At 46.4% G+C, this 25,397-nt stretch overlaps 1 protein-coding gene across 1 annotated transcript in view; it reads left to right on the top strand.

Moving 5' to 3' along the window:
• The first annotated feature begins 2,261 nt into the window (after nucleotides 1-2,261).
• The window catches only part of PTEN (phosphatase and tensin homolog), a 49,805-nt gene continuing 26,669 nt past the window's right edge, over nucleotides 2,262-25,397 (top strand). The window contains exons 1-3 of the mRNA XM_058810156.1: nucleotides 2,262-2,581; nucleotides 19,293-19,377; nucleotides 24,841-24,885. Of these exons, the coding sequence (XP_058666139.1) occupies nucleotides 2,503-2,581; nucleotides 19,293-19,377; nucleotides 24,841-24,885 (209 nt within the window). The 5' untranslated portion in view covers nucleotides 2,262-2,502. The remainder of the gene's footprint in view (nucleotides 2,582-19,292; nucleotides 19,378-24,840; nucleotides 24,886-25,397) is intronic.

Genomic DNA, 25,397 nt, shown 5'->3' with positions numbered 1-25,397 from the left:
AAATATTGAGGCATTCTGCTCCAATTTACCCAGATACTGAGGAATTGGGCTCCAATTTATCCAGATATTGAGGGATTGGGCTCCAATTTATCCAGATATTGAGAGGTTCTGCTCCAATTTATGCAGATATTGAGGATTTGTTCTACAATTTATCCAGATATTGAGGCTTGTGCTTCAATTTATCCTGATATTGAGGGGTTCTGTTCCAATTTATCCAGATATTGAGGGGTTCTGCTCCAATTTATGCAGATATTGAGGGGTTGGGCTCCAATTTATGCAGATATTGAGGGATTGGGCTCAAATTTATGCAGATTTTGAGGGATTGGGCTCTAATTTATCCAGATATTCAGGGACTGTGACTGATTTCCTTCCCAAATTTCGCGTGGGCTTTCCACTCGCAGCTCCAGTGGAATGGGCTGGCTGGAAAATGGGATGTACTGGGACCCACGGGGTTATACTGGGAGGAAAAGTGGTGGTGGCAGCTCTGTCCCCAAAGCCCTTACCTAAAACCAGATCCAGGGGTTGGGAACACAACTTAAAACTCACACAAGTTGGGATGGCTGGGAACCTCAACCCAGGTCATCCCAATCTGGCCTTGGACACTTCCACGTTATCAATTTTGGGGTTTGCAGCTGGAGGAAATTGGGAATGTGGAAATTCAGGGGGTTCACACGGAGCTCTGTGCCCACCAAGTGGTCCTGGAAGGTTGGCACAAGGATAAGTGGATGCAGATCAGTCCCAAATATATTTAGTCTGAAAAGCAGGAGGAGGTTGTGGGAACAGCTTTGCAGTGGGAATAATGGTGGTAAAACATCTCAAGGTGCAACTTGGTATTTCTGAAAGAAATTATATCATAGAGCATTTGCAAAGGGCTGGAGGATGCAGCAGCCTGGGAAATCCCTCTGCCTGATATTCTATTTTATTTTGAGCCCTTAAAGGTAATTTCCTGAATTTAAAACAATAAATTCCCAAAAATTTACAGCTCTCAGCTCAGAGTGCAAAAAGCCTTGTACAATGGGGTTTATCCCCTAATATTTTACATAAAGACTGATTTAGAGATTTCTAGGCAGGGTTTTCTCCCTGCCAGGTGAAGTGTGATCAGTGTGGGAAGGAGAATGGACAGAAAGCTCCGTGGAAACCCCACGGGCTGCTGGGCTGGGCTGGGGGGACTGGGATGTCCCTGTCCCCCAGCTGGGCTACCCCGAGGATATCAGCAGGAATTTGTGCATGGAAAGGGTGCTCGGGCCTTGCCAGGGACTGCCCAGGGAGCTTTGCAGTGCCCAGCCCTGCAGGTGTCCCAGGAAGGGCTGGAGGGGGCACTCAGTGCTCTGGGCTGGGGACAGGGTGGGCACCGGACACAGCTGGGACTCGGGCTGGCAGGGATTTTCCAACCCATTTGATTCTGCCCTTCGAGGGCAGCAGGCGGCCCCGAGCCCCCTTCCCTCCGTGCCCCGGTGGCTGCAGGGGGCGACAGGCGCTCGCTCACCGCGCCTCCTCCGCTCCACGCCAACCCCGGGGGGCGTGAGGGGAGGAAGCCGAACCCCCTCAAGGCGCCGGGCTGACACCCCCGTTGTTGCCTTTCCCCGCAGCCCGTTCTTCCCCTCGCCTTCCTCCCTCCCAGCTGGGCTGAGGAAGGAGGAGAGGAGAGAAAAGGCGGACAAGCGGCAGTGCCGGGGCTCGGGGGCTCTGAGGGGCTGGGGGGCCCCCGGCCCGCGCGGGCCCCTCACGGCCACTTCCGCCCGCGGGGGAGGCGCCGCCGCCAGCGCCCACGTGACGGACGCAGCACCGCTCCGCCTCACCGTATCGCTCGTATCCCTCCGCTCGCCGCTCCCCCCCGTCCCCCACCCTCTCTGTGGGGCGAGGAGAGCCGGCGGACAGAGGGGTGCGGATGGTGCGCGCAGCGTGATCCGTTTCCCCGATCCTCCCGGTGCGCCGCTTCTCCGCTTCTCCGGTGGCGGGGTGGGAGGGACTACTTTGTGTGTTGGCGGATGCGTCGCGTGGGCGTGGCGGCGCCGCCCGCCGTCCCTCTCGGAAGCCGCGGCCATGATGGGCGCCCCGCGCCGGCGAGCGCTGCGGGCCGGGGGATGAGCGCGGCCGTGCCGCCCTGAGGAGCCGCCGCCGGGAAGAGCCGAGGGAGCGACCGCCCGGCCCCCGGGGCGGGGAGCGGAGCGGGGCCGGGCCGGGGGCGCGCCCCGCGCCGCTGTCACCATTGCCGGGGCCCGGAGCGCCGCAGAGCTGCTCCCCCCGCCGCCGCCGCGCTCGCCCCAAACACGGCGGCGGCGGCGGCACCGCCCGCAGGGGCTCGGCGCGGCTCCCGACGCGCTCGGAGGAGGAGGAGGAGAAGGAGGAGGAGGAGGGAGCGGCAGCCGGTGCCGCCGCCGGGAGCCGGGCCCGCCCGGGGCTGAGCCGCCGGAGCATCAGCGCCCGGGGCCGCCCGGTGGTGCCTCGCGGCCGCCGCCCGGGCCCTGCGCGCTGCCCCGGAGCGGCCCCCGGCTGCCAGACATGACCGCCATCATCAAAGAGATCGTCAGCAGGAACAAAAGGCGATACCAGGAGGATGGCTTCGACCTGGACCTGACCTGTATCCTCCTCCCGCTCCTGCTCCCGCACGTCCCGCGATTGCATCAGACCCGCGCGGCGTTACCTAACGCGCTGCCCCCGGCCGCTCCGCCGCCCGCCGGGGCTCGCCCGGGCCGCCGCGCCCTCCCCCGCCGCCGCCTCGGCCGCCTTTTGTCCGGGCCCGGCAGATTAACGGGAGCTCCAGGATTAACGCCAGCGCTCCTTGGCGGCCCCCCCGAGCCGAGCCGAGCCGCGCAGGGGCCGTGCCCTCCCTCCCCCCGGCCCCGGAGCCCCCCGCTTATCTCCGGCTCCTTTGGTGCTTGGGCTCACGCAGCAAATGCGCCCGACCCGCCGTGATTTGCGTGCACAGCGCTTAATTGATATATATATCTATATATTTTTTTTTTTAATTTAGTAACTCGTCTTGAATCGCGATTATAATCGTGGCAGGCCTGTGGCTTTCCTCGGGTTGCTTCAGTGGAAGGCTGTGTCCTCTGCCCTGATTTCCAGCCCTCCGCTGAGGCAGAGCTGTACCTTAGCATGCAGCGAGGCTCTCCATGACAAGAGGTGGCAATCGCTCCTTCCAAATTCTAAAAAAACCCCAAAACGGCCAAAACTCACCATATTTTTTATTTTTCCCGAGGATGTGTCACAAACGAGAGTGTGTCGGGTCTCCTGGAGGAGCACTATATAGAATACTTATTCTGGAATAAGTAATTAGCGTGCAGTTACGGCTAATGAGGCAAAAGCCGGTGTGCAGTTTTGGTGGCCTTTGGAACAGATGTGCTGGGCAGATGTCTTAGCCTGGAATGCCCTGCAGGGCTCATGGTGGGTAGGGGCTGGGTCTTGCTCCGTGCTGGGGAAAGATTGGTGCTGTGGGAGAGGTTTTGGGGGCAAAAACTTTGCTTAGAAGTTGGGAAAATGAATATTGACAGCAGTGCTCAGAGCTGGGCTTCTCCCTCTGGAGAGATGTTTCTGTTCTGCCACGGGATTAGGTGAAAATTTATTGGGTTTTGGAGCAATTACATTCAGGTCTGAGCAAGTGCTCCAAATAAATCCAGTTTTTGAGCAGGATCAAAGCTGCTAAAAGCTGTAGGTAGTACAGATCTCTTGCTTTTGCATTGAGCCTTGGCCTAAAATTTGATGGCTTTAAAACAACCTGAAATGTTCTGGACTTCAGTTTAGCATTTAGTTAAAAACCCAACAGCTCTGGTTCATTATTTTTGCATTATGTTTGTGATAAAAATACTTTTAGGCCTGGATTTTTAGGTACTTGCACTTGGTGATTTTGTTGGCTGTTGTGAAGATTTTGTTGCCTTTATGGAAAGAGTTAAATGGTGGCAAAACCAAAAGATTTTTCCGTCACAGTTGAAGAGTTTGGTGTTTCAGGCATCTTTGCCCAGATGTGCCCTTGGTAGGGAGAGATATTTTGACCCAAACACATTTTAACTGGTCATATCCTCCCAGCAAGAAAATCAGTGAATGCTGAACCTCGACTTTATTGCTCAAGCTTTCCTAATGATGTGTCAAGTGCTGATTGCTTATTTTGAATTTTAATTCTTAGAATTTTATGTTAAAACAGGCTGTTACACTGGGCTTAGGCTGGTGTTTCTAAAAGGAACAGCTGGCTGCAGTCCTGCCATGAAAATTGTGGAAAAGATGGTATGGATTCTTTAATGATAAAAAAAAATATTATTGGAAGAAGTGGGCTTTTTTTTTTCAACAGATAATTAATGAATGAGGACTTCTGTGCAGTGGCTTTGCATGAAGGCTGATGCTGCTGCAGAAGTGAAAGTTGAATATTTTTATCACTTTGTGCAGGACTCTCATGGAATTGTTGCTCACCATCCCTGGTAGCTGGGAATAAAAGCCTGGTAGCTTTTTATTCCTTACACACGTGGCCATGGATTCAATATCACAACCATGTGATATTAAAGGGAAAAAAGAGAAAACCTGAAGCCCAGGTGAGCTGTTGAAGGCATGGCAGGAGGAGCAGGTGTTGAGATACTTTCTCAGGGTAGCTGCCTCTGTCCAGCCAAAAGGGAAGGGCAGCCAGGAATTGGACATTTGGGAAATGGAGCTCTGGGTTCCTCCTGCAGCTCCAGAACCCTCAGCAGCTGCTGCTCACCTCCTTTAGGAGCTGGGGAGTGAAATGAGCTGCAGTGAGGGCAGGGGAGGAGGTGTCTGTGCTCTGTGCTCTGCCACGTCCCCTGTGAGCAGAGAATTTTGGGCATGGATGTTATCAAATGCCTTGCAGGAACTCCTGGGTGCCCCAGGCGGGCTGGGTGAGGTTCTGGAGTGTGGGTCAGAGATTTTTGGGCATGGATGTTATCCAAGGCCTTGCAGGAGCTCCTGGCAGGCTGGGTGAGGTTCTGGAGTATGGATCAGAGATTTTTGGGCATGGATGTTGTCAAAGGCCTTGCAAGAACTCCTGGGTGAGGTGCTGGAGTGTGGATCAGAGATTTTTGGCCATGGATATTACCCAAAGGCCTTGCAGGAGCTCCTGGGTGCCTCAGGCAGTGCTGGAGTGTGGATCAGAGATTTTTGGCCATGGATATTCCCAAAGGCCTTGCAGGAACCCCTGGGTGCCCCAAGCAGTTCTGAAGTGTGGATCAGAGATTCTTGGGCATGGATATTGCCAGGAAGTCCTGGGTGCCCCAGGCAGGCTGGGTGAGGTGCTGGAGTGCCAAAATCCTTGGTTGGGCTGTGTCAGAGCCTTTTAAAAGTGATCTTGATGATCTTGATGTCTTGATCTTTGCAGTACAGGACATTGTGGTTGGAGCCCTGAGTTCCTGAGGAGCTGGGTGAGAATCCTGGTGTGTGTAATGTGGGATTTCAGCAAAGGGAGACAGCATCTTCCCAAAATCAGTGCAGAGTGTGGAAATGGGCCTGGGTGTCTTTAAAAACCACCCTGCTGCTGCTTGTCATCTAATCAGATGTGCTCTCTGAGCTCTCTTTATGCACATCTTGGAAAAAATATTCTGAACTTAGAAGAAAAAAGGGTTTTAAAGGTGGAGACATTAAATCAGCTGTTTAATACTTCAGATAGTTCTGGTTTATTTGGGTTTTAATTAATCTCTGCAGCCCTGGATACTTTTTGGTGCCCATGGGTGAGAAGGAAAGTTTGGATTCACGTCTTTCTTCTCTGATGGTTGCATTTCTTGATGCTGCAAGCACCAGAATGTTTTCTGAGGTGTTCTGTGTGTTATTTCTGAAATTGTGCAGTTTAGTGATGCCCTCTTTACAGCAAAGAGAAAACATCTCCATGCAGCAATACACGGATTACCTGTGTTTTAAGAGCTCTGTGTGTGAATTTAGCAAATGGGAATAAATGTAGCTGCTTCTTGTGGGTGTCCTAGCTCGGTTAAACTCTGCCTGCTGTCCCCAGGCCTCCTGTCAGGGTGCAAACGGGCAGCCAAGCCGAGCCTAGGGCTCGACTGAAGCATGTGGAACTCGTGACCTACATAGTGCTACAAACTGCAGCAACATTCAGGCAGAGGAGATGTTGGGAGCAGTTTACACGTCTCACACGTCCTTTGTCTCGTGGAATGAAAGGCAGGGAATGCTGAAACTGCAGCAGGAAGCTCCTTAGAATCTCTCCTTAGGATCTCTTGACTGCTTTATGCTGTTTGCAGTCCTAAAGCTCTTTGCATTTTTAATGAAATTTGAAATTATGGGACTTGACTCAAAATGGCTCAGCTTCCAGGAAAAAAAAAAAAAAAAAGAATTAGTAGCATGAGGTCTATACTGTGTTTAAAAATAGAGCCTGAGCTGGAAATGCCATTTGTTTAAAAGACTTGGGCTCATTTTAAAATTGAAGTTTGTTAGAGGTTTTGTAACGAGTTTGTCTTGTACACAAGCACAGGGAGGGTTTAGAAGAAACTGGAAGAGACCAACTGGCAATGCATTTTATTGGTGGGAAAGGATTTCTTTGTTCTGAAGTAAACCATGTTCCTTAGCAGTGTTTGGAGCCCAGCAGACTGATTGTGCTTCTGGAGCCTGGGATGGTGTTGGGTTTTGGACCAGATCAGTGCCAGTTTTGCTCTGAATTCATCTCAGAAGCCTGGGGCTCAGCAGAGTTTCAGTTCCCTGCTTGGTGCAGGGTGTGTTAGGTCCCAGGAAGATTTCTGCACTTAGCAAGGATGAAGGGTTTGACCTGTCAAAGGTGGACAAAGCAAGGTGGTGATTGCTGCAAATGTGTTCCTGCATTTTCCCTTCTGGGGTTTCACATGGGCTGGGTCATTCACTGCTCCCCACAACCAGAAAACCCCAAACCCTGTGCCATGGTTGTGTGGATGGGGGTGTTGGGCACCTAAAACCTTCAAACCCCACATTCCAGCAGGTGCTGTGGGTGCAATCCCATCCAGAGTCACCCAGCCCCTTCCTGCCCTGCTTTTCCACTGCTTTTATTCAGAAAGGGGCTTAAAAAAAGCCCTCACAAATTCCAGCTCATCCCTTTGCACTTGTGATGGAGAATTCTTAGGGAAATGTTTCAGCTTGGATCAGAAATTGTCAGTGCATGTGGAGGCTGTTTGCACAAGCTAAACTCCAAATTCAAAATTACCTTCCTGTGCACACTTTGAAGTGGTGGCTGTGTGTTCTTCTCAAGGTGGGCAGAGAAATGAGGGCACCCTGCATGGTATTTCTTATCTGGTGACCTCTTAAAAATGCCCAGCCAGGGTGATTGATGATTGGAGCTTGGTTTTAAGCTCAGTTAAGTTGAGAAGTCTTCAGAACATGCAGAGTTTTGCTGTTAAACATGAAAAGGGTGATGCTGGATCAGCTGCCAGCTTTGCTAGGACCAGGTCTGAGTGTTTTTAAGGAAAAATCCAAGTTTTTTATTACTTGCACTAAGACTGATGAGGTGCTGGCACTTGAGGGGTTGCTTTGTGGGGTTTGCTGGCTGAGGACAGCTCTGTCCCTGTTGAGGAATTGTGGAAATCCCTCCCCACATTGACTCTGTGTGGTCCAGCTGCAGTCTTGGAGGATGGTGAATTTTGGAAATGCATCTTTCTAGGAATGTCTGCTAGTCAGGAAAGCCTTTCTGTGCACAGGATGGTTCCATCTGCCTTCCCCTGACCTGGGAGAGGATGGAGAATTGAGTGTGCAGCTTATGCAACACTGGGGCTGCTGCAGTAGAATCATGCACAGAGATTAGTTGGCTCTAGATAACTGCTGGGCTGGGGCTGGCACATTTCTCTGGGACAGAATTCCTGTTGCTACACTTAGAACACCAAGAAGAACTTGCCAAAGTGTTCTGGGGCACAGTGACTGCTGTAGAGACACTGAGTATTGATGTCTTAAAACATTTTACAGAGGAATACAGAATTATCCTAATTTTCTCCCAGAAGAGTGGTAGCTGTACTCTTCATTCTCTCCCTTGTAGCTTGGTTTGGACACCTAAATCCTCTTTGTTGTTGATATAATTAATATCAATTGATATAATTTGTTCAGTAAAATATGGCTGAAAGGATGTTGTGTTAAACCCCCCTCTGCTTAAAACCATAAAGCCAAACCTAAACTTCAAGGAGTACAAACACAAAGTTGAAATGTTCTGTGTAAGTTTTTGCAGGTTGTAAATTGCTGAATAGTTCCTAAATGAAATTCTATTTCTAATGGATTAATGTTGTTGCCATATTAATGCTGCATAAGCTGACAAATTATACCTTGGTACCTTAGCCAGAATCTTCCCTTACCACAGGTTTAAACATGAAAATGTTGTTGTAGAATGATTTAAAGGACAATTGTTGTGTTCTGACAAACTGCAAGAGAAGGGAGGGAATAGGCAGCTGAGCTGTCAAATCCCTTAATTACATTAGAGACCAAAGGTTGTGTCATTACTCAGAACTGACTCCCAGAGCCCAGCTCCTTCCTAGTTTGGAGCAACTCGGAGCTCTGTGTGATTTTTATTCATTTGCTGTGCGTGCTGAAGGTTAATTTATTGCATGGCTTTTTCAGGGAGGAAATTGGGATCTATAGCCTGGAGTTGTGTGTGGTAATTCCTGGATATGCCCTGTGCCTCATCTTAAATCCTAGGGGAGGTGTGGGTTCCTTTGATTTGGCACTTGGGTGAAGGTTTTTTGGGTTTTCCTGTGAGGTACTGGAATGGTGATTTCTAGGCTGTAAGAAGAGAATTTATTTGGAAATGTGTGGCCCTGTAGAGCAGGATGTCTCCTGAAACATGGATTATTTGTGGGTGGTTGAGTCTCCTTTGGGCTCTGTTAGTTTTTGGATGTGTCTTAGGCCCAGGTTGATATTTCAGATGTAAACAAATCCTTGTTGCAGTTTCTACTTCAAGCCAGCATCCTCTTTGCTCCTGTCATCATCTGCCTCCTCTGCTCTTGCCTGTGAGGGCCTGGGAAAAAAAAAAAAAAAAGAATTTTTGTAGAATGGAAGTAAATAATTGTGCAATTAGGCCCTGTATCATGCTGCATAAATCTAGGTTATCTTAATAACAATTCTTAGGCAATGGAGCTCAAGTGGTGGCTCTGTGATTCAAATGGTAATTGACTGTGCAGCTAAAAAAATTCAACTCCACTGCTCTGTGTTTGGGATGATGACTATTGCAAAAGCTGGCATTGTTCCCTTTAAAGATGAACTCCCAGCTCCACAACGTGCAGCAGTGCAGAAAAACTGCTTCATATCCAGTTTTTTGTAGTGAAGTGCTTAAGAAATGTCTTTATAAACTTAATTCTGCCTTTGTGGAGCTGTGGTATAATAGCTTTTAATTGCATGATTAATTTTCTTACAGGGCTCTGCTTAATTCATGGCATTGCCTGGGTATATATTGGGCTCCAAGTGAAGAGTTGTGGATTTTCTGTTCTTTCATTTCTTGTGTGGGTGACTTCGAGAAGTAATGTCCTTTTTTTATGCTAACATTTAGAGGAGGGAAACACCAGATCTCATTTGGATAAAATTATCTATTTGGAGCTTTTTGTTTGAGTAGTGCTTTATTAGAATAGCCCTGGGTCTTGTTTTGCCACTCACCTTTATTTTCTTTTACACATTAAGCTTTGATCAATCCATACAAACCTTGCTTTTTATAATTTCTGTTCTCTGAAGGTTTTTACTGTGCTGTGTTTATTTATTTTCTTTTGACCCACCCCACACACATTAAGGTTTGATAAATCCATACAAACCCTGCTTTTTGTAATTTCTGTTCTCTGAAGGTTTTTAGTGTGCTGTAGCCCCACAGCTCTTTTAAATTCCCTTGTCTCTGAAAGTTTTTGGATGTTCTTTCAGCCTTGCAAAAAGTTGAGTCTGAGCCATTTTTCACTTCCTGTCAGTAAATATCAAAGTAGTGACTCCTCTGTGCTGGCTTCTCTTTAGTGAATAAAATTCCTGTGTTTTTCTGGGGGTGTTTGAGGTTAGGACATGCTTAAGTACACAGTGGTGGTTCAGGGAGATGCTGCAAAGTGGGGAGGTGTGCTGGGAACACACCATCACATCTCACAGCTCTGCTGGAAAGGGCTCCTGCTGAGCTGGATGGTGGTTAGAACAGGTCAGTTTGGCACTTAAAAACTCAATTTGAGGTGTGGTGGTGCAGCTTCTCCCAGCATTGCTTCCTCTGCAGGGGATCTGCTCAATCCCTGCCTCATGTGCACAGCTGGATGTGGCACCCACAGGGTGGGGATTTGATGATGCCAGAGCATTTTCCAACCTCAGTGATCCTGGGATTCTGCACCATCATCCTTGGGCCACCATGTGTTGTGGCTGGCTGTGGAAAGATGGGATGTGGCCTTTCCAAAATGGCAGCAGAAACAAAAGAACTTTCTTTCCTGAATCTCTGCATGTTTCCCTCTGGAAATCTCTTGGGATTGTAGGGCTGAGTTAGGGACTTGAGCCTCAGTCTCTGCCTTCACTTTGTATCAATAACAGAGTGTGGTGCATCATTTATGTTCCTGTTTGCTCTTTGTGAATGGGCAGGGCAGCTTTTCTGTGCCTTTAATATAGTCAGCTATTTTAGAGAAGGGTTTCATGAGATGGGATTCACAAGGATCATCAAATCCAGCTCTTGGCCTTGCTCAGGACACCCCAACAATCCCACCCTGTGCCTCAGAGCATTGTCCATACATTTCTTGCATCTCCTGCTTCCTTTACTCTCTGCATGCTTTTGTATCTTTATTTATGACTCCAGACCATTTGGAAATGGAAGTTTCAGGTGCCTTTTCCTCAGCCTTTGGCAGTACAAGCTGTTCTCTAGAGCAGCCATCATCTTTCATGCCTTTGTTACCATTTTTCTCCTTCTGCTGTGAGGTCTGTGGGATTTTTTCCCCCCAATTTTAACGTGACCCCATTAGCAAAGCCTCCATATGGCTGAGAGTTCCTGGACACATTTCCTACACCCCACAGATGAAAGGAGAGATTCTTGCTCTGGGATGACTCCCAATATAATAAACAGGTCCAGAAGTGAGTTGTGGATGTAGACAACCTGGCATTTCCTCCTGAGGCATCTTCTGATTTATTTCTTTATGAATTTGAGTTCCCCTGCAGACCTTTGTTGACCTCATGTGGGCAGCTTTGCCTCCTGGATATGAAGGAGTTGCAGTTGTTGCATTGAAATTGCAGGCTGAAAGCTTAAAAAAAAAAGCTAAAAAATGGGGGGAAAAGAGAATCCTTGTTGGAATATGGAGCCTATTTCTTTATGAATTTTCTTTATTTCTTTATGAATTTGAGTTCCCCTGCAGACCTTTGGCAGCCCCATGGCCTCATGTGGGCAGCTTTGCCACCTGGATATGAAGGAGTTGCAGTTGTTGCATTGAAATTGCAGGCTGAAAGCTTAAAAAAAACCTAAAAGATGGGGGAAAAAAGAGAGTCCTTGTTGGAACATAGAGCATCAAGGGGTTAAATGCATTTCTTGTAAATGATAAAATGTTTCAGCCACATCTGAGTTGGTCCCTTTGCTTGTTGTTCAAGGCACAGATGGTAGAGTTGACAAGTGCAGCTGGCTGGCTACAAGGAATCCTCCTTTGCTCTGAAGAACTTTCTTCCTGTTCATTTCCTCTATACTTCCTGATGATCCAGGCTCCTAGAAAAACACTAAAATGATTTTGCATTTCATGCTGGCTAATGGAAATGCTGCCTGGTAAATAAAGAAGGCACTCATGGGTACTGCTTAAACAGCATGCATGTCAGGAAAGTCTTTAGATTTGCCTGGATATATTTTCCTGTGTCATTTTCTTTTTTGTTCTTGGGATGCTGTCAAGCAAATGGCACTAATAAGAGCTTGGCCATTTGTCAGGGCTCTTAAATCTGTTTGAGGATGGAGTGTGGACACTTCTTGTAACACTCCCCCTGTAGCTCCAGGCTGTCAAGCTGTTGAACAGTTAGAGCAGTGCTGGTTTATTTTCTCCCTTGCTCTTGCTCTGTGACTTGTTTAAGCTGGAGTTAAAGGGCTGGAGGTCACCAGGGGAACGTTTCAGCCCAGCTGTGCTGCCACAGCTCCTGCAGCCACAGCTCCTGAAACCTGCAGGCTGATTCAGACAACAAAGCAGCTTTGGGAGCCTTCAAAGCCACTCTCTGCCTCTGCTCCTGGGCTCTGCTGTCACATGGGACGTGGCAGTGACAGCTTGGCCACCCCACGCTGGTGGCCGTGTCCCCTGGCAGGCAGGGGGTGAGGGTGACAGAGCAGAGCTGGCAGCAGATGAGGAGTGGGCTGGTGGGGAGCAGATTAAAGCAAGGCCAAACCTCCCCTGCCTGAACTGGAAGTGAAAATTAACATTGCTGGCAGTTGTGGAGCTTTTTTCAGGCTGTAGATTCCTCAGTTTAAGGCTGTTCTTTGTTAAATGAAATTCCAGTTTGGGAGCTGGAAGCTGAGGGTTGGGAGAGATGGACTGTTGTTGTTTTATTTGCAGGTGTCAGGTTCAGGATGTGCAGTAAGATTTTTAGCTCCAGAGCACAGCTTGAACAGCCCCATCATTCACAGCTTCAGGAATATTCCTTCTTGGACATTTCCTTTCTAAAAAACACAAAATCTAATGTTTGGTAGGTCTTCTTGAAGCCTTTGTTTCACAGAATCCCTGAATGGTTTGGGATGGAAGGAAGCTGAAAGCTCAGCCAGTTCCACCCCCTGCCATGGCAGGGACACTTTCCATGATTCCAGGTCACTCCAAGCCCTGTCCATCCTGACCTTGGACATGCCAGGGATCCAGGGGCAGCCTCTGTCAGGGCAGGATTTCTTCCCAATATCCAATACAAACCTTCTATCTATCAATGGGAAACCATTCCCACTTCTCCTTTTGTTCCAGCCCCTTGAAAATACTAATATTAGTAAAATTGCAAGGGGCTATGAGTTTAAAAGTTCTTTTTCCTTTTTGTTTTGATGTAAAACTCATCTCAGTGTTGGATTTAAAAAGCTCTGTGTAAATTCTGTAGCACTGGTCTGCCTATAAAATAGGAGATGAGGTTATTTGCTCTTTGTTTTCCTGTTATAGCCACCTTAGGAGTGGAGTGAGGATCAGGGGTTAAATACTTGGAAATTTAGGACTTCATAAAACCCCTCAGACATTCTCATGATGTTCCAGTTACTGACTGGCAGTGTTGATCATTGCAGGAAAAGCTGCAGCTGTTGCTTTTTGCAGCTTCCTCGTGACTCTTTAAGAATTAAGAATTGGTAAATGTTTTGCTATGCTTTTTTGGCTACTTTCCATTATTAGGAAAAAAGTCTGAATTTGTGAACAAAATCAGTTAGAGGACCAACATGAGTAATTTACTTTTATATCTCTATGTATGTAAAAAATTGCAAGTGTATACTGCATATTCTTTAATTTGGTCTTGGCATAATGTGAATATATAGACAGCTATTTTTGAAAGTGATTATAACAGCTGATTTGCATAATGATCCAGGATTTTTCTCATAGCAACTGGAAAGACTGTCATCTTCAGCAATGTGGGGATGATTTCAGCCTTGAAGGAGAGTGTTTTGTTCAGTGTGTGAGCAGCATTAGAGCATTTCTGCAGTGCCACATGGATTATTTGCATTGCTCTGCTTTCTGCATTGACAAAGCATCATTGTGGCACTGGGTGATTGAGCAGATAATGGGGTGTGGTGATTTTAGGGTTCCTTGGGCACAGCACAGTGTTGTTTGGCTCCTTTGGAAGTGGAGTTGTGCAGCTGGTGGTAAAAACTTGAGTGGAGGATGTTGTGGTGTTCTGCCTTGTGTGTTATGGGGCACCAGAGCACAGAGAAGGGGTGAAGGTGCCAGAGTGTGACCAAAGGAGGGACACAGGGGTGGGGAAGGGTGTGGAGGGGCAGCAGAATAATCTTTGAATAATCCCAGAGCCAGGAGCACTGGGGTTGTTCACAGGAGGACATAAAGGGCAGAGCTCACCACAGGCTGCAGCTCCAAACTCTGCTCTCTGTGACTGGGACAGACCCAGGAATGGCTGGGGAGGTTCAGGTTGGATTTTAGGGCAAGGTTCTTCCCCAGAGGTGCTGGCACTGCGCAGGGTATGGGCTCAGCCCTGAGGGTGCCAGAGCTCCACACAGGGTGGGATTGTTGGGGTGTCTGTGCAGGGACAGGAGCTGGATCCATGGTCCTTGGGGATCCCTTCCAGCTCAGGATATTTGTGATCCTCTGATCATAGGTCTGTCCAATAATTTTTTTATTATCAGCACTAAAATCCCACCTTCCATGTTTACAAGACTGAGAAAGGAATGAGTACTTTAAAAACTGTTAGAACCATTTTTGGGAATGAGTATCTTAGGAAAGAGCTACTTTGGCAAAATGTGGTAGGATTTATTTTTTATGCTTTTTAAAAAGCCCATTTCAAATCCTTGTGGATCCTTGTGGGTTCCTTCCAACTCAGCATATCCTGTGAAATTTTGGTAGTTACAGCACTTTGGTTGATTTTGTTTTTGCTGAGGCTTTTTCCATTTTTGTTTTCCTGCCTTAAAAGAAAAAAAAAAAAAAAAAAAAAGCTTGGAATTGATAATGAGCTTGTTGCACGTTTTAACTGATCAGTTCTCCCAGATTTCTAAAATTAGCAGTTTGGTTACCAATTTCATGATGATTCAGAGTTCTCCCTTTGAATGGAAGCCCAGCTTCCCAAGCTCCTGTGTAAGAAATCTCATCCTGGTAGTGAATATCTTAATTTCAGCTTTGGAAATGGATGTTTGACGAAGTGAGGTGTGAGAAGGGGTGTGTGGAGCTGCAGTGTGTGCCTGGTGAGAGCAGAGCCTGCTGAAGGTGGTGCTCAGGGGATGGTTGCTCCTGAACCATGGTTGCTCCTGTGCTGGGGCCAGTTCTGTTCAATATTTTTATTGACGACATGGATGAGGGTTTGGAGTCTTTTATTAGCAAATTTGCAGATGACACTAAATTGGGAATGTGTGTAGATCTGCTAGAGGGACAGAGGGCTCTGCAGAGGGACTTGGAACAGTTGGATGGATGGGCAGAATCGAATGGGATGAAGTTCAATAAGTCCAAGTGCCGAGTCCTGCACTTTGGCCACAATAACCCCCTGCACCGATACAAGCTGGGGACGGTGTGGCTGGGCAGTGCCCAGGCTGAAAGGGACCTGGGGGTGCTGGTGACAGTCGGCTGAACATGAGCCAGCAGTGTGTCCTGGGGCCAAGAAGGCCAATGGCATCCTGGCCAGTATCAGGAACGGTGTGGCCAGCAGGAGCAGGGAGGTCATTCTCCCCCTGTACTCGGCACTGGTGAGGCCTCAGCTGGAGTATTGCGTCCAGTTCTGGGCCCCTCACTTTAGGAGGGACGTTGAGATGCTTGAGCGTGTCCAGAGGAGGGCAATGAGGCTGGTGAGGGGCTTGGAGCACAAGCCATATGAAGAACGACTGAGGGAGCTGGGGTTGTTCAGCCTGGAGAAAAGGAGACTCAGGGGTGACCTTATCACTCTCTACAGCTTCCTGAAGGGTGGCTGTGGTGAGCTGGGGGTCGGTCTCTTTCTCTGGGCAACAACAGACAGAACAAGAGGACGCAGTCTCAAGCTGCGCCAAGGGAGATGCAAGTTAGAATTAAGAAGGAAGTATTTTACAGAAAGAGTGGTCAGATACTGGAATCATATACCCAGTGAGGTGGTGGAGTCATCATCCCTCGAAGAGTTCAAAAAAAGACTGGATGTGGCACTTGGTGCCATGATCTAGTTGAATTGTTAGAACATGGGTTGGACTTGATGATCTTTCAGGTCTCTTCCAGCCTTGAATTTCTGTGATTCAGTGATTCTGTGAACTGGTCCTTGCAGTGATCAGGGGCTGTCCCTGTCCCTGAACAGGGATTTCATTCCTCAGCATGGGGAAAAAAACAGGCTGGGAGGATGCAGGAACAGCCATGCCCTCCCCTGCTGCAGATTTGGGGTAGTTTTTCACAGGATGGGTGGAAGAAGTTGGCTTTATGACAGCTTTTCCATTTAAGTGATGAAACTTCAATTTCTGCTCTGAGATTTAATTCATCTGTGCACACAGCAGCACCACTTCCATTCTGTTCTTCCATCTCGAAAGCAAAGGCTTTCTTTAATTGTTTGAAGCACCACAAGAGCTCCAAAGCAGCACATCAAGGCTGCCAGAGTTGGCCAATGCTCTCAGGGGTGCACAGGATGGAATTGTTGGGATGTGTGTGCAGGGCCAGGATGATCCCTGTGGGTCCCTTCCAGCTCAGGATATTTGATGTTTCTGCATCTCTTCACCATGCTGCCAGGAGTATTTCTGTCAGCATGTAAAAAACCCCAAAATTCTCTCTCTGAGCACTAAGATGGGTCTGTGATTGCTGTTCCTGCTTGCCTTGGAGCAGCTGGAGCTGGAAGGGCGGTGCTGGGGCCGTGTCCTTTGGCAGCAGCCCTGTGCAGACACCAGGGTGAGTCAGCAGTGCCTGGGAGCTGCATTCCAGCCTAATGCCTTCAGATAATCACCGAGGTGCTTCAGGACCATTCTGTTTAGGTGGGGGAGACATTGGCTTGCCTGTTGAAAAAAATTATCATGTTTTGTAAAAACAACCCTTCCTCCCTATGAGGATAACTGTTGGGTATTTCATTTTGAGCAACAGTTGAGTTGGGATTTTGTGCTGTCAGGTCGCACAAAACAATTGTAGCGAATCAGCATCCCAGGCTCACAGAATAGTTGGGGTTGGAAGGGACCTCTGGAGATCATCCAGTCCAACTCCCTGTCCAGGCAGGGTCACCTGGAGCTGCTGACACTTCCAGGTGGGCTTGGAATGTCTCCAGAGAGAGACAAACTCAGCACCCTCTCTGGGCATTGCTCTGTTACCCTCCAGGGAAGTTTTCTTCCTCATGTCAAGAGGAAGAAAATAGATTCATAAATAGACTCATATTTCCCACCTCCCCTCCTTATTTCAAGTATTTTCTCGTTGTCTTTCCTTATTGACATATTGTGGAACACCTTTTCCAATTCCCACTTTTGGCTTAAAATGTAAAAATAATTGTAATGATCACAGAATCATGGAATGGTTTGAGGGACCTTAATGGGTTAAAGCTCATGGTTTAAGGGACCTTAATGGTTTTGAGGGACCTTAAAGCTCATGGTTTAGGGGACCTTAAAGTGGCACCCCATGCCATGTTCAGGGACACTTTGACCATCCCAGGCTGCTCCAAGCCCTGTCCAGGCACTGCCAGGATGAGCTTTAGCATTCCCAGTGCCTCCTGCTTGCCAGGTGGGGATCAGTCAGTCCAAGGCTGCTCTCCTGGTCCTGGAGGGCTTTGCCTGGCTGCAGTTTGGAGCAGGAATGGCTGGGAGCTGTGCCCTTGAGGCAGGAGCTGAGGAATGGAGCCTGGGAGCAGCCAGGTTATTTTGGAACTTTTTATCTGCCTGTGCTTGGAGGCTTTGGTGTTTGGAGCAGAGTGTGAGCAGGCTGGAACGCTGCTGTTGAGATGTTCTGTTCCCTTGGCTCAGGGGGTGTGTCTGCCTCTCTCCCATCTTGCACCAGCTGGGAATCCTGGAAAGTATCTCCTGTCTCAGCCCCTGGGAGAGGAGAAGCATCTGAACGTCAGGATTGCAAATAAAAGTGTGAGCAAGTCACTGGCAATTCAGTGAAGTTTGGGCAGCTGTCCCATGGGTGATGCTGCAGCTGAAACTGAGTTTTGTTTGGATGTGTCAAAATGAAATTGTTTTCTCTCTGTTGCCAGCATGAGGGCTTGTCTTCCACAAGACAAGCAGACTGATATTCTGGATTATTTTGCCGTGGTAATTGATGGTTTGTGATGGTTTGTGTAGCCCTGCTGCTCAGGATGCACAAGGAGGGGCTTTGGAGGAGAAAAATGCTGGAGCTGGGAGTGGGGAGGAATCAGGAATTGGGAAGGAGGAGGGAGTGATGGGGTGTATCAGCCAGGTAATTCAGTTAATAGAATATCAAACCATGATATGATATTCTTCTGCTTATGGCAGGGAATAACTGATAAAACAGTGAAGGCTTTGCTAATTATATCACACCTTTTGTTAATTAAAGAGGTGTGAACTGCTTGCTGAGTAAAACAGATCAGAGGGAAATTCAAAGTTTGTGATTTGAGGTTATCACAAGCTTTGTAAGTTAAGCACTTTAATGTTTTGTTGGGTTTTTTCCCCAGTATGTGTTTTTTTTAGTGTTTGGGCAAGTACAGAATAAACTGCAAACCAGACACAAACCTGTTTCAGTGTCTGTGTTTAAAACAGCCACAAATATTTATTTGGCTTACTCCAAAACTTTTTCATATTTTTTTCTCTTTGTCTGTACAAATGATCTGTCGAATGGTCCAAGCAGACCAATGCCTATTAATACTTGGATTACAACACAGTAAATGCTAATTTATTTTTTTTTTCCAAGAGTACAAAACATTATTTCCGTGTATTCAGTTCCTGATGTTTTTCTGAAGCCTTGCAGTTAATGGTGTCAATGCAGAGCTTGCTCTGTGCTGCTCTGCTCTTGAGGACTTGTGGGAATTTTGCAAGGGTGGAGTAGAGTAGTTTGTGTTCTACTTCAGGCTTTTCTTTGTGCACACAACTGGAATTTTTGCCTTTTGGAAGCCACTGCAGTATCTCCCATTCTCTCTTTGGAGCTTTGGTATATTTTGACCATGAAAATAAAAACAAATTTTAAAAGGTTGGGATAATTTAGCTTGAGAGAGCCCTCTGGAAATCACCTCCTCCAGCCCCCCTTTTTAAAGCAGGGCCAACTTCAAACATATCATGCTTTGTTCTTGCTCCTGCTAAAATTAGTTTGAGGAGGAGTATGTTAATGTGGCAGGCTATGGGTTGTTTGGAGCTGCTGCTTTCATTTCTGGTTCACTCTTCAGCTGAGCTTTTTCACTACATTATCATTTCTAATAATGCTTCAAACTTAGGAGGACTTTCTTTTCTAGAACTCTGTTCAAAAAAAAAATCCTTATATCATTTCACCATGGGGAAACTAAATACCAGTCATTTTCTAGCAGTTTTGACTTCTTTATTACATCAACTCTAAACTTCAAATTTTCTTATTTGCCCTTTTTCCTTAGCATTGATTTGTTTGCCTAAGAGGTACTTTTCTTAAATTCTTTTATCCTGGGTTGCTTTTGGCAACTGAATTGCAGGTAGTTCAGAATAAGAAATGAGAATATTTGTTCAGAAGTGGGTAATTGTTGGGGGTTTTTTTGATAAGCAAAGTATATAATCCTTTTTAGATCTGCACATTCCCACCTATTGCATGCAGTCTGATTTGGGTACAGTTAAACATTTGATTAATATCCATTTAATGCTTTTGTAGACATTTCCCATGCTTTATAAACATTTCCTTAACTTGAATATTCAGATATTTATCCAAACATAATTGCTATGGGCTTTCCTGCAGAGAGACTTGAAGGAGTGTACAGGAACAACATTGATGATGTAGTAAGGTAAGGCTTTCTTTTTTATTTTCCTTAACTTATAAAACTTCAAATAATCTTTTCTGTACTCATTTATGTCCTGCTGAGGAAACTCTGTGTGTTCTGACTTGTAGAAATGCTGAGTTTTTTTGCATTTTATAGATGTTGCCTTAATAGCCATCCTGAAAAATGTTGGAAACAACAAAAAATGGGCAGCCTGGTGCTCTGGGTTGATCTCAAATGCATATAATCTGCTTTTTTAATGGGAAAATTTGATTGCAGTAATTTGTGTTGCAGTAAAAAAAGGTTATTTACTTATAGAAAGACATCAATCCAATGGCTTTATTCAGTGTCAAGAGTTTCCTCAGGTGACTGATGGTATTTCAGGCTAAGTTTGCTTTTATCCTTTCTTCAGTTGATAAATGAAGTGCTTGATTAGTAAATTTTGATTTCAAATAGAAAATATAGCAAACATTTGTTTCAAACAGTAAATTTGAAACATAAGCATAAAAGTAAATGACTTTTAATAAAGGCTTTTACATTGGTTGTGTTGAATAATTATGGACAAGGAGAAAGATGACCTAAAATCTGTTACTGCTGGTAGAAAAAGCCCCTATAGATTGTCATTTTTAACTTCAGATAAAATCATTACTCTGAACTGCTGGCCACAACTGAGAAATAGGTGGTGAGTGTTGTAGGAACACTGATATAATTCATTTAGTTCAGACCCTACCTGGAGACTGTGAGAAGCTGTGTTAAAACCAAACACTTGGTAGAAGCCGCCAAAAGTTTGTGGTTTTAGGGTTCAAAGTTGTGATTTTGTTTTTGAAAAGTGGTGCTTTGAGAGAGATCATTTGAAGGGAGATCATTTGAGAGGTCTTTGAGAAGAATGATTTGAAGAGGGATCATTTGAAGAGGGATCGTTTGAGAGGGATCATTTGAGAGGGATCATTGGAAGGGAGATTATTTGAGAAATTTGAAGAGATTCTTTGAGAGAGATCATTTGAAGGGAAATAATTTGAAGAGAGATCTCTGAGAGGGACCGTTTGAAGAGGGATTGAGAGAGATCATTTGAGAGGGATTGAAGGGAAATAATTTGAGAGAGATCTTTGAGATGGATCATTTGAAGACAGATCATTTAAGAGAGATCTTTGAGAGGGATCATTTGAAGAGAGATTATTTAAGAGGGATTTTTGAGAGAGATTATTTGAAGGGAGATGATTTGAGAGATTTTTGAGAGGGATCATTTGAAGGGAAATCATTTGAGAGGGATCTTTGAGAGGGATCATTTTAAGAGAGATCTTTGAGAGAGATCATTTGAAGACATTTGAGAGGGATCATTTGAAAAGAGATTATTTGAGAGTGATCTTTGAGAGATCATTTGAAGGGAAATCATTTGAAGAGAGATTGAGAGAGATCATTTGAGAGGGATTGTTTGAAGGGAAATAATTTGAGAGAGATCTTTGAGATGGATCATTTAAGAGAGATCTTTGAGAGGGATCATTTGAAGAAAGATTATTTGAGAGGGATCATTTGAGGGATCATCTGAAGAGAGATTGAGAGAGATCATTTTAGAGGGATTGTTTGAAGGGAAATCATTTGAGAGGGATCATTTGAAGAGAGATTGAGAGGGATCGTTTGAAGAGAGGTTATTTAAGAGGGATTTTTGAGAGAGATTATTTGAAGGGAAATTATTTGAGAGATCTTTGAGAGGGATCATTTGAAGGGAAATCATTTGAGAGGGGTCTTTGAGAGGGATCATTTGAAGGGAAAGCATTTGAGAGGGATCTTTGAGAGAGATCATTTGAGAGGGATCATTGGAAGAGAGATTTGAGAGAGATCATTTGAAGACATTATTTGAGAGGGATCATTTGAAAAGAGATTATTTGAGAGAGATCATTTGAAGGGAAATCATTTGAAGAGAGATCTCTGAAAGGGATCATTTGAAGAGAGATCATTTGAGGGATCATTTGAAGAGAGATTGAGAGAGATCATTTGAGAGGGATTGTTTGAAGGGAAATCATTTGAGAGGGATCTTTGAGATGGATCATTTGAGAGGCATCATTTGAAGAGAGATAATTTTAGAGGGGTCTTTGAGAGACATCATTTGAAGGGAAATCATTTGAAGGGAGATTATTTGAGAGGGATCATTTGAAGGGAGATTATTTGAGAGGGATCATTTGAAGGGAGATTATTTGACAGGGATCATTTGAAGCCGTGTGCTCAGTAGCTCTGTGAGATACTCAGCCTTTGGTGTGAGGATCATGCAGGAAGGTTTTCAGGGAAGATCTTGGCAAGGAGGTGCTTCTCCCAGCTGGGAGGTGCCATGGGGAGTGTCTCATAATGGTGCAGAGTGTTCCCACACAGCATCCTTGTGTCTGAGCTGGGTTTGATGGATGGAGCCCTCAGGCTGGATGGCTGCAGGCAGAGTGGTGTGGGCAGCAGCTCCTGGTCCCTGGGGACACCAAGGGACAGTCGGGCTCTCTGAGGGGCTGGTGCTGCTCAGCAGCTCTGTGGGTGACACTGACAGAGGGATTGAGGCACCCTCAGCACGTCCAGCTGTGCCACTGAGCTCTGGGTGTCAGTCACACCCTGATGGATCCAGAGGCACCTGCACCAGCCTCATGGAGTCCAGCAGAGTGAAGGGCTGGTGCTGCCCCTGGCTCAGGGCATCTCCCAGCATCAATCCAGGGCATGAGCAGCTGGAGCAGCCCTGGGGGTGCTGGGGGTGAGAGCTGGGAGCCAGAACCCCCCCGTGCCCGTGCAGGGCAGGGGGGATTCTGCCACCTGGAATTCTGGTGCTTCCAGCATTAGAAGGATTTGGAACTCTTGGAGCAAGTCCAGAGGAGGCCACTGAGTTCTGATGGGGCTGGAGCCATGGCAGGGCTGGCACTGGATGGGCTTTAAGGTCTTTTCCCACCCAAACTGTTGTGAGATTCCTTGGTTTTACAGCTGCTGGCAGGCAGAGCTAGGGCTGCAGGGATTTCCATGGGGATTGCACCCAGCTTGGACAGAAGTGAGCTGAGCTCCTCCATCCCCACCCTGGGAGGGCTCCTCAGCCTCACCTGGCAGTCAGAGCTGTGCAGGCAGTGCCTCCCTGCACAGCTGCACTCAGCTGGGCTCCAGGGGCTTGGTTTTGCATGTTCCACTGTCATGACGAAAATCACCATCCACAAATAGCACTGAGAGTGTCAGAGCCTGGAGCTGAGCTGAGCTGGCTGGGGGAGGTGCAGTGCCTGCATTCTCTGCTGCCCTGGTGAGCAGGGCATTATTCCTGTGGTAGATTAGATATTGGGAATGAGGAATTGTTCCCTGGCAGGGTGGGCAGGCCCTGGCACAGGGTGCCCAGAGCAGCTGTGGCTGCCCCTGCATCCCTGGCAGTGCCCAAGGCCAGGCTGGACTTCGGGGCTTGGAGCAGCCTGGGATGGTGGAAGGTGTGAGGGGTGAAAGGAGATGAACTTTAAATCCCTTCCAACCTAAAACATTCTGTGATTTATCCAAAGTCAAGCCTTTGCCCCTGTCCCACAATTTTCAAAGGTGGAGTTCATCAGGGACTGGATAGTCCATCAGCTTCATGAAAAGGTGCCTCTGACTGCTGGGAAAGAAAGCTGCCTGGAAATGTGGAGTTTGTGGCTTGAGAGGGACCTTAAATCCCATCCAGTGCCACCCCTGCCATGGCAGGGACACCTCCCACTGTCCCAGGGTGGCTCCAAGCCCCAAAGTCCTGCCAGGGATCCAGGGGCAGCCCCAGCTGCTCTGGGCACCCTGTGCCAGGGCCTGCCCACCCTGCCAGGGAACAATTCCTTCCAATATCTAATCTAACATGGGAATAATATAAATAAATATTGATAGGCAGCAGTCTTTGAAGGCCCTCTTCCATTCACAGCTTTCAATTCAGTAGCTTCTGGGTGAAGGAAGATACATTTTAGTGGTTGAGGAGGTAGACATGTATAAATTAGATTTTTGGAATGCCTATATAATTATTAAGCTGTCCATAAACACTGATCAAAAGGAGCAGTGATCACCTAAAAGCATCATCAACCAAATTAAGATAAGCAGAGATGTAAATTGAGCTGCAGGCAACTGGATGCTCAAGTATTATTACATTTGTTACCTTTTTAAACAAGAAGAAAATGTGATCATGCAGCATTCTGTATGTTGCAGTCCTCATCTACTCCAGTAATTTATTTATTATTTTTTCCAAGTGCTTTTTATGCAGAAATGCAAGGTGCTCAAGCTCCTGAGCAGTTGGTATTGAGTCAGGATCCAGCTTTTTCTGAAGAGCTGGTACCCTGACAAATTCCAGCCTAATGCTGGCTGAGAAGCACAACCTGCACTGCTGCCTGTCTCCTGTGAGTGACACTTGGAGAGGTTTTGCATGGAATTTTGTCCTTAAAAACATCCTACTCCACTCTGTGGGTACTCCTGGGAAAGCAGAGCCAGCTGTCCTCACTGTGGTGTGTGTTAACAAACAGGAACATCTCCTGAAACAAATCCCTGTGCCCACCATCTTCCTGAGGCTCTGCAAAGCTGCCAACAGGGGCACCAGTGGCACTCAGGGAATTCTTGTTCCTCCTTCACTTGGGAGTTTCACATCTGTTCCCATTTTAGTGCAGGCCTTTAACCACAGAGCTGTTCTAGGTTCTTCTGGAATATTATGACTGATAACCAGAGCTTGTTTTTGCTTGAGCTTTCCAGGATTTTAGCAGCTAGTGTTTCTTTTCAATTTGAACAGCATGTTCTGTCATGGCTAATTAAATTCCTTCTGGCTGATGTGCAGATACACACTGTTGATGATGTTAAGTGTAAACATTTGCATGTTATTTCTTCTTGCACATTGCCAGGTGACACATCATATATAATCACAGCACTTGTGATGAATCATGCTTGCAGTTTGGCTTGTAGGGGAAGTTTGTGTTCCAAAGTGAGCATGGGAATGAAATGAGTGTGGAAAAGTGCAGTGGTCCTCCTTCCAAAACCCACAGTATCACTGGGGACAGACTTCAGTGGCAAATAATAAAAAACTTGGGGTTGAAGTGAATGATTTTGGCTAGAACTGGAACACAAGAGTTACTTTACCTGCTTTCCTTCCTTGTGGCAAAATATTTGGCACAGGTGATTAAATAGGAAGTGTTTCCAGATACCTGGTGTGATCAGTGCTTTCTGTTTGAAAATAACCAAGCCTTCCTCAGCTCCTCGCAGTGACCTGCAGGTGTTTTAGGAATCAGGAAATCAGTCCATGTGCAGTAAATATTTCAGTTTCAGGTCAGACCTTGCTTCCCTTACTTGCATTAGTGGTGTTCCATTAATCCATGCTGTTGGATTATTTGGATGAGTGAGGTTTCCAACTCTGCCTCCTTGATTTTTGGGGCACTCTGGGACTGGGAATGCAGAACTGCTCATGCTGGGTGCTGCCTTAAGGATGCTGCAAATTAAGATCAATATTGTTCAATGTATATTCACACATTCTTCTTTTTTTTTTTTCTCTTGAAGGTTTTTGGATTCAAAGCATAAAAACCATTACAAGATATACAATCTGTAAGTATGCTCTTAAAGATACATTCTCCAAAATAATGACTCCTAAAAATAGCTGAGCAGTGCAAGTGCCTTGTTGCTGTCCTGAAGCAGAGCTGGAGATGTTTTGCACATTTCTTAAAACAATTAAGGCTGATTGAGAGCCCTGGTACTTCATTTAGTGGAGCTGAGTGAGGTTAAATGAAATGCTGGTGTGTATTCATGTTACTTGAACGTTTTTAAATGACTTGGCATGCAGCCCATCTGCAGCTTGGGCCATGTGATTAAAAAGTGAAAAGTAATTCACAGCAGGCTTTCTGTCCATGTATTCATGTCCAATTGCCAAATGAAGCTTTTCCTGGTTTTTTTTCTCTATTTTTTAAAAAATCAAACTGCATTGGTACCAAGGTTCTGTTTGCTTCCTCCCTTTTCTTGTGTGTCCCTGTTTATTACTTTAAAAAAGCTCTTGGAGCAATTGTTGCTGATTTCTGACTTCTCTGAAAATTTAGTTCTGCAGAAAGCTGGTACTGTTACAG

Source organism: Ammospiza caudacuta, chromosome 9 (assembly GCF_027887145.1).
Source record: "Ammospiza caudacuta isolate bAmmCau1 chromosome 9, bAmmCau1.pri, whole genome shotgun sequence".
Lineage (NCBI taxonomy): Eukaryota > Metazoa > Chordata > Aves > Passeriformes > Passerellidae > Ammospiza > Ammospiza caudacuta.
This window is presented reverse-complemented; position numbering and strand designations above follow the sequence as displayed.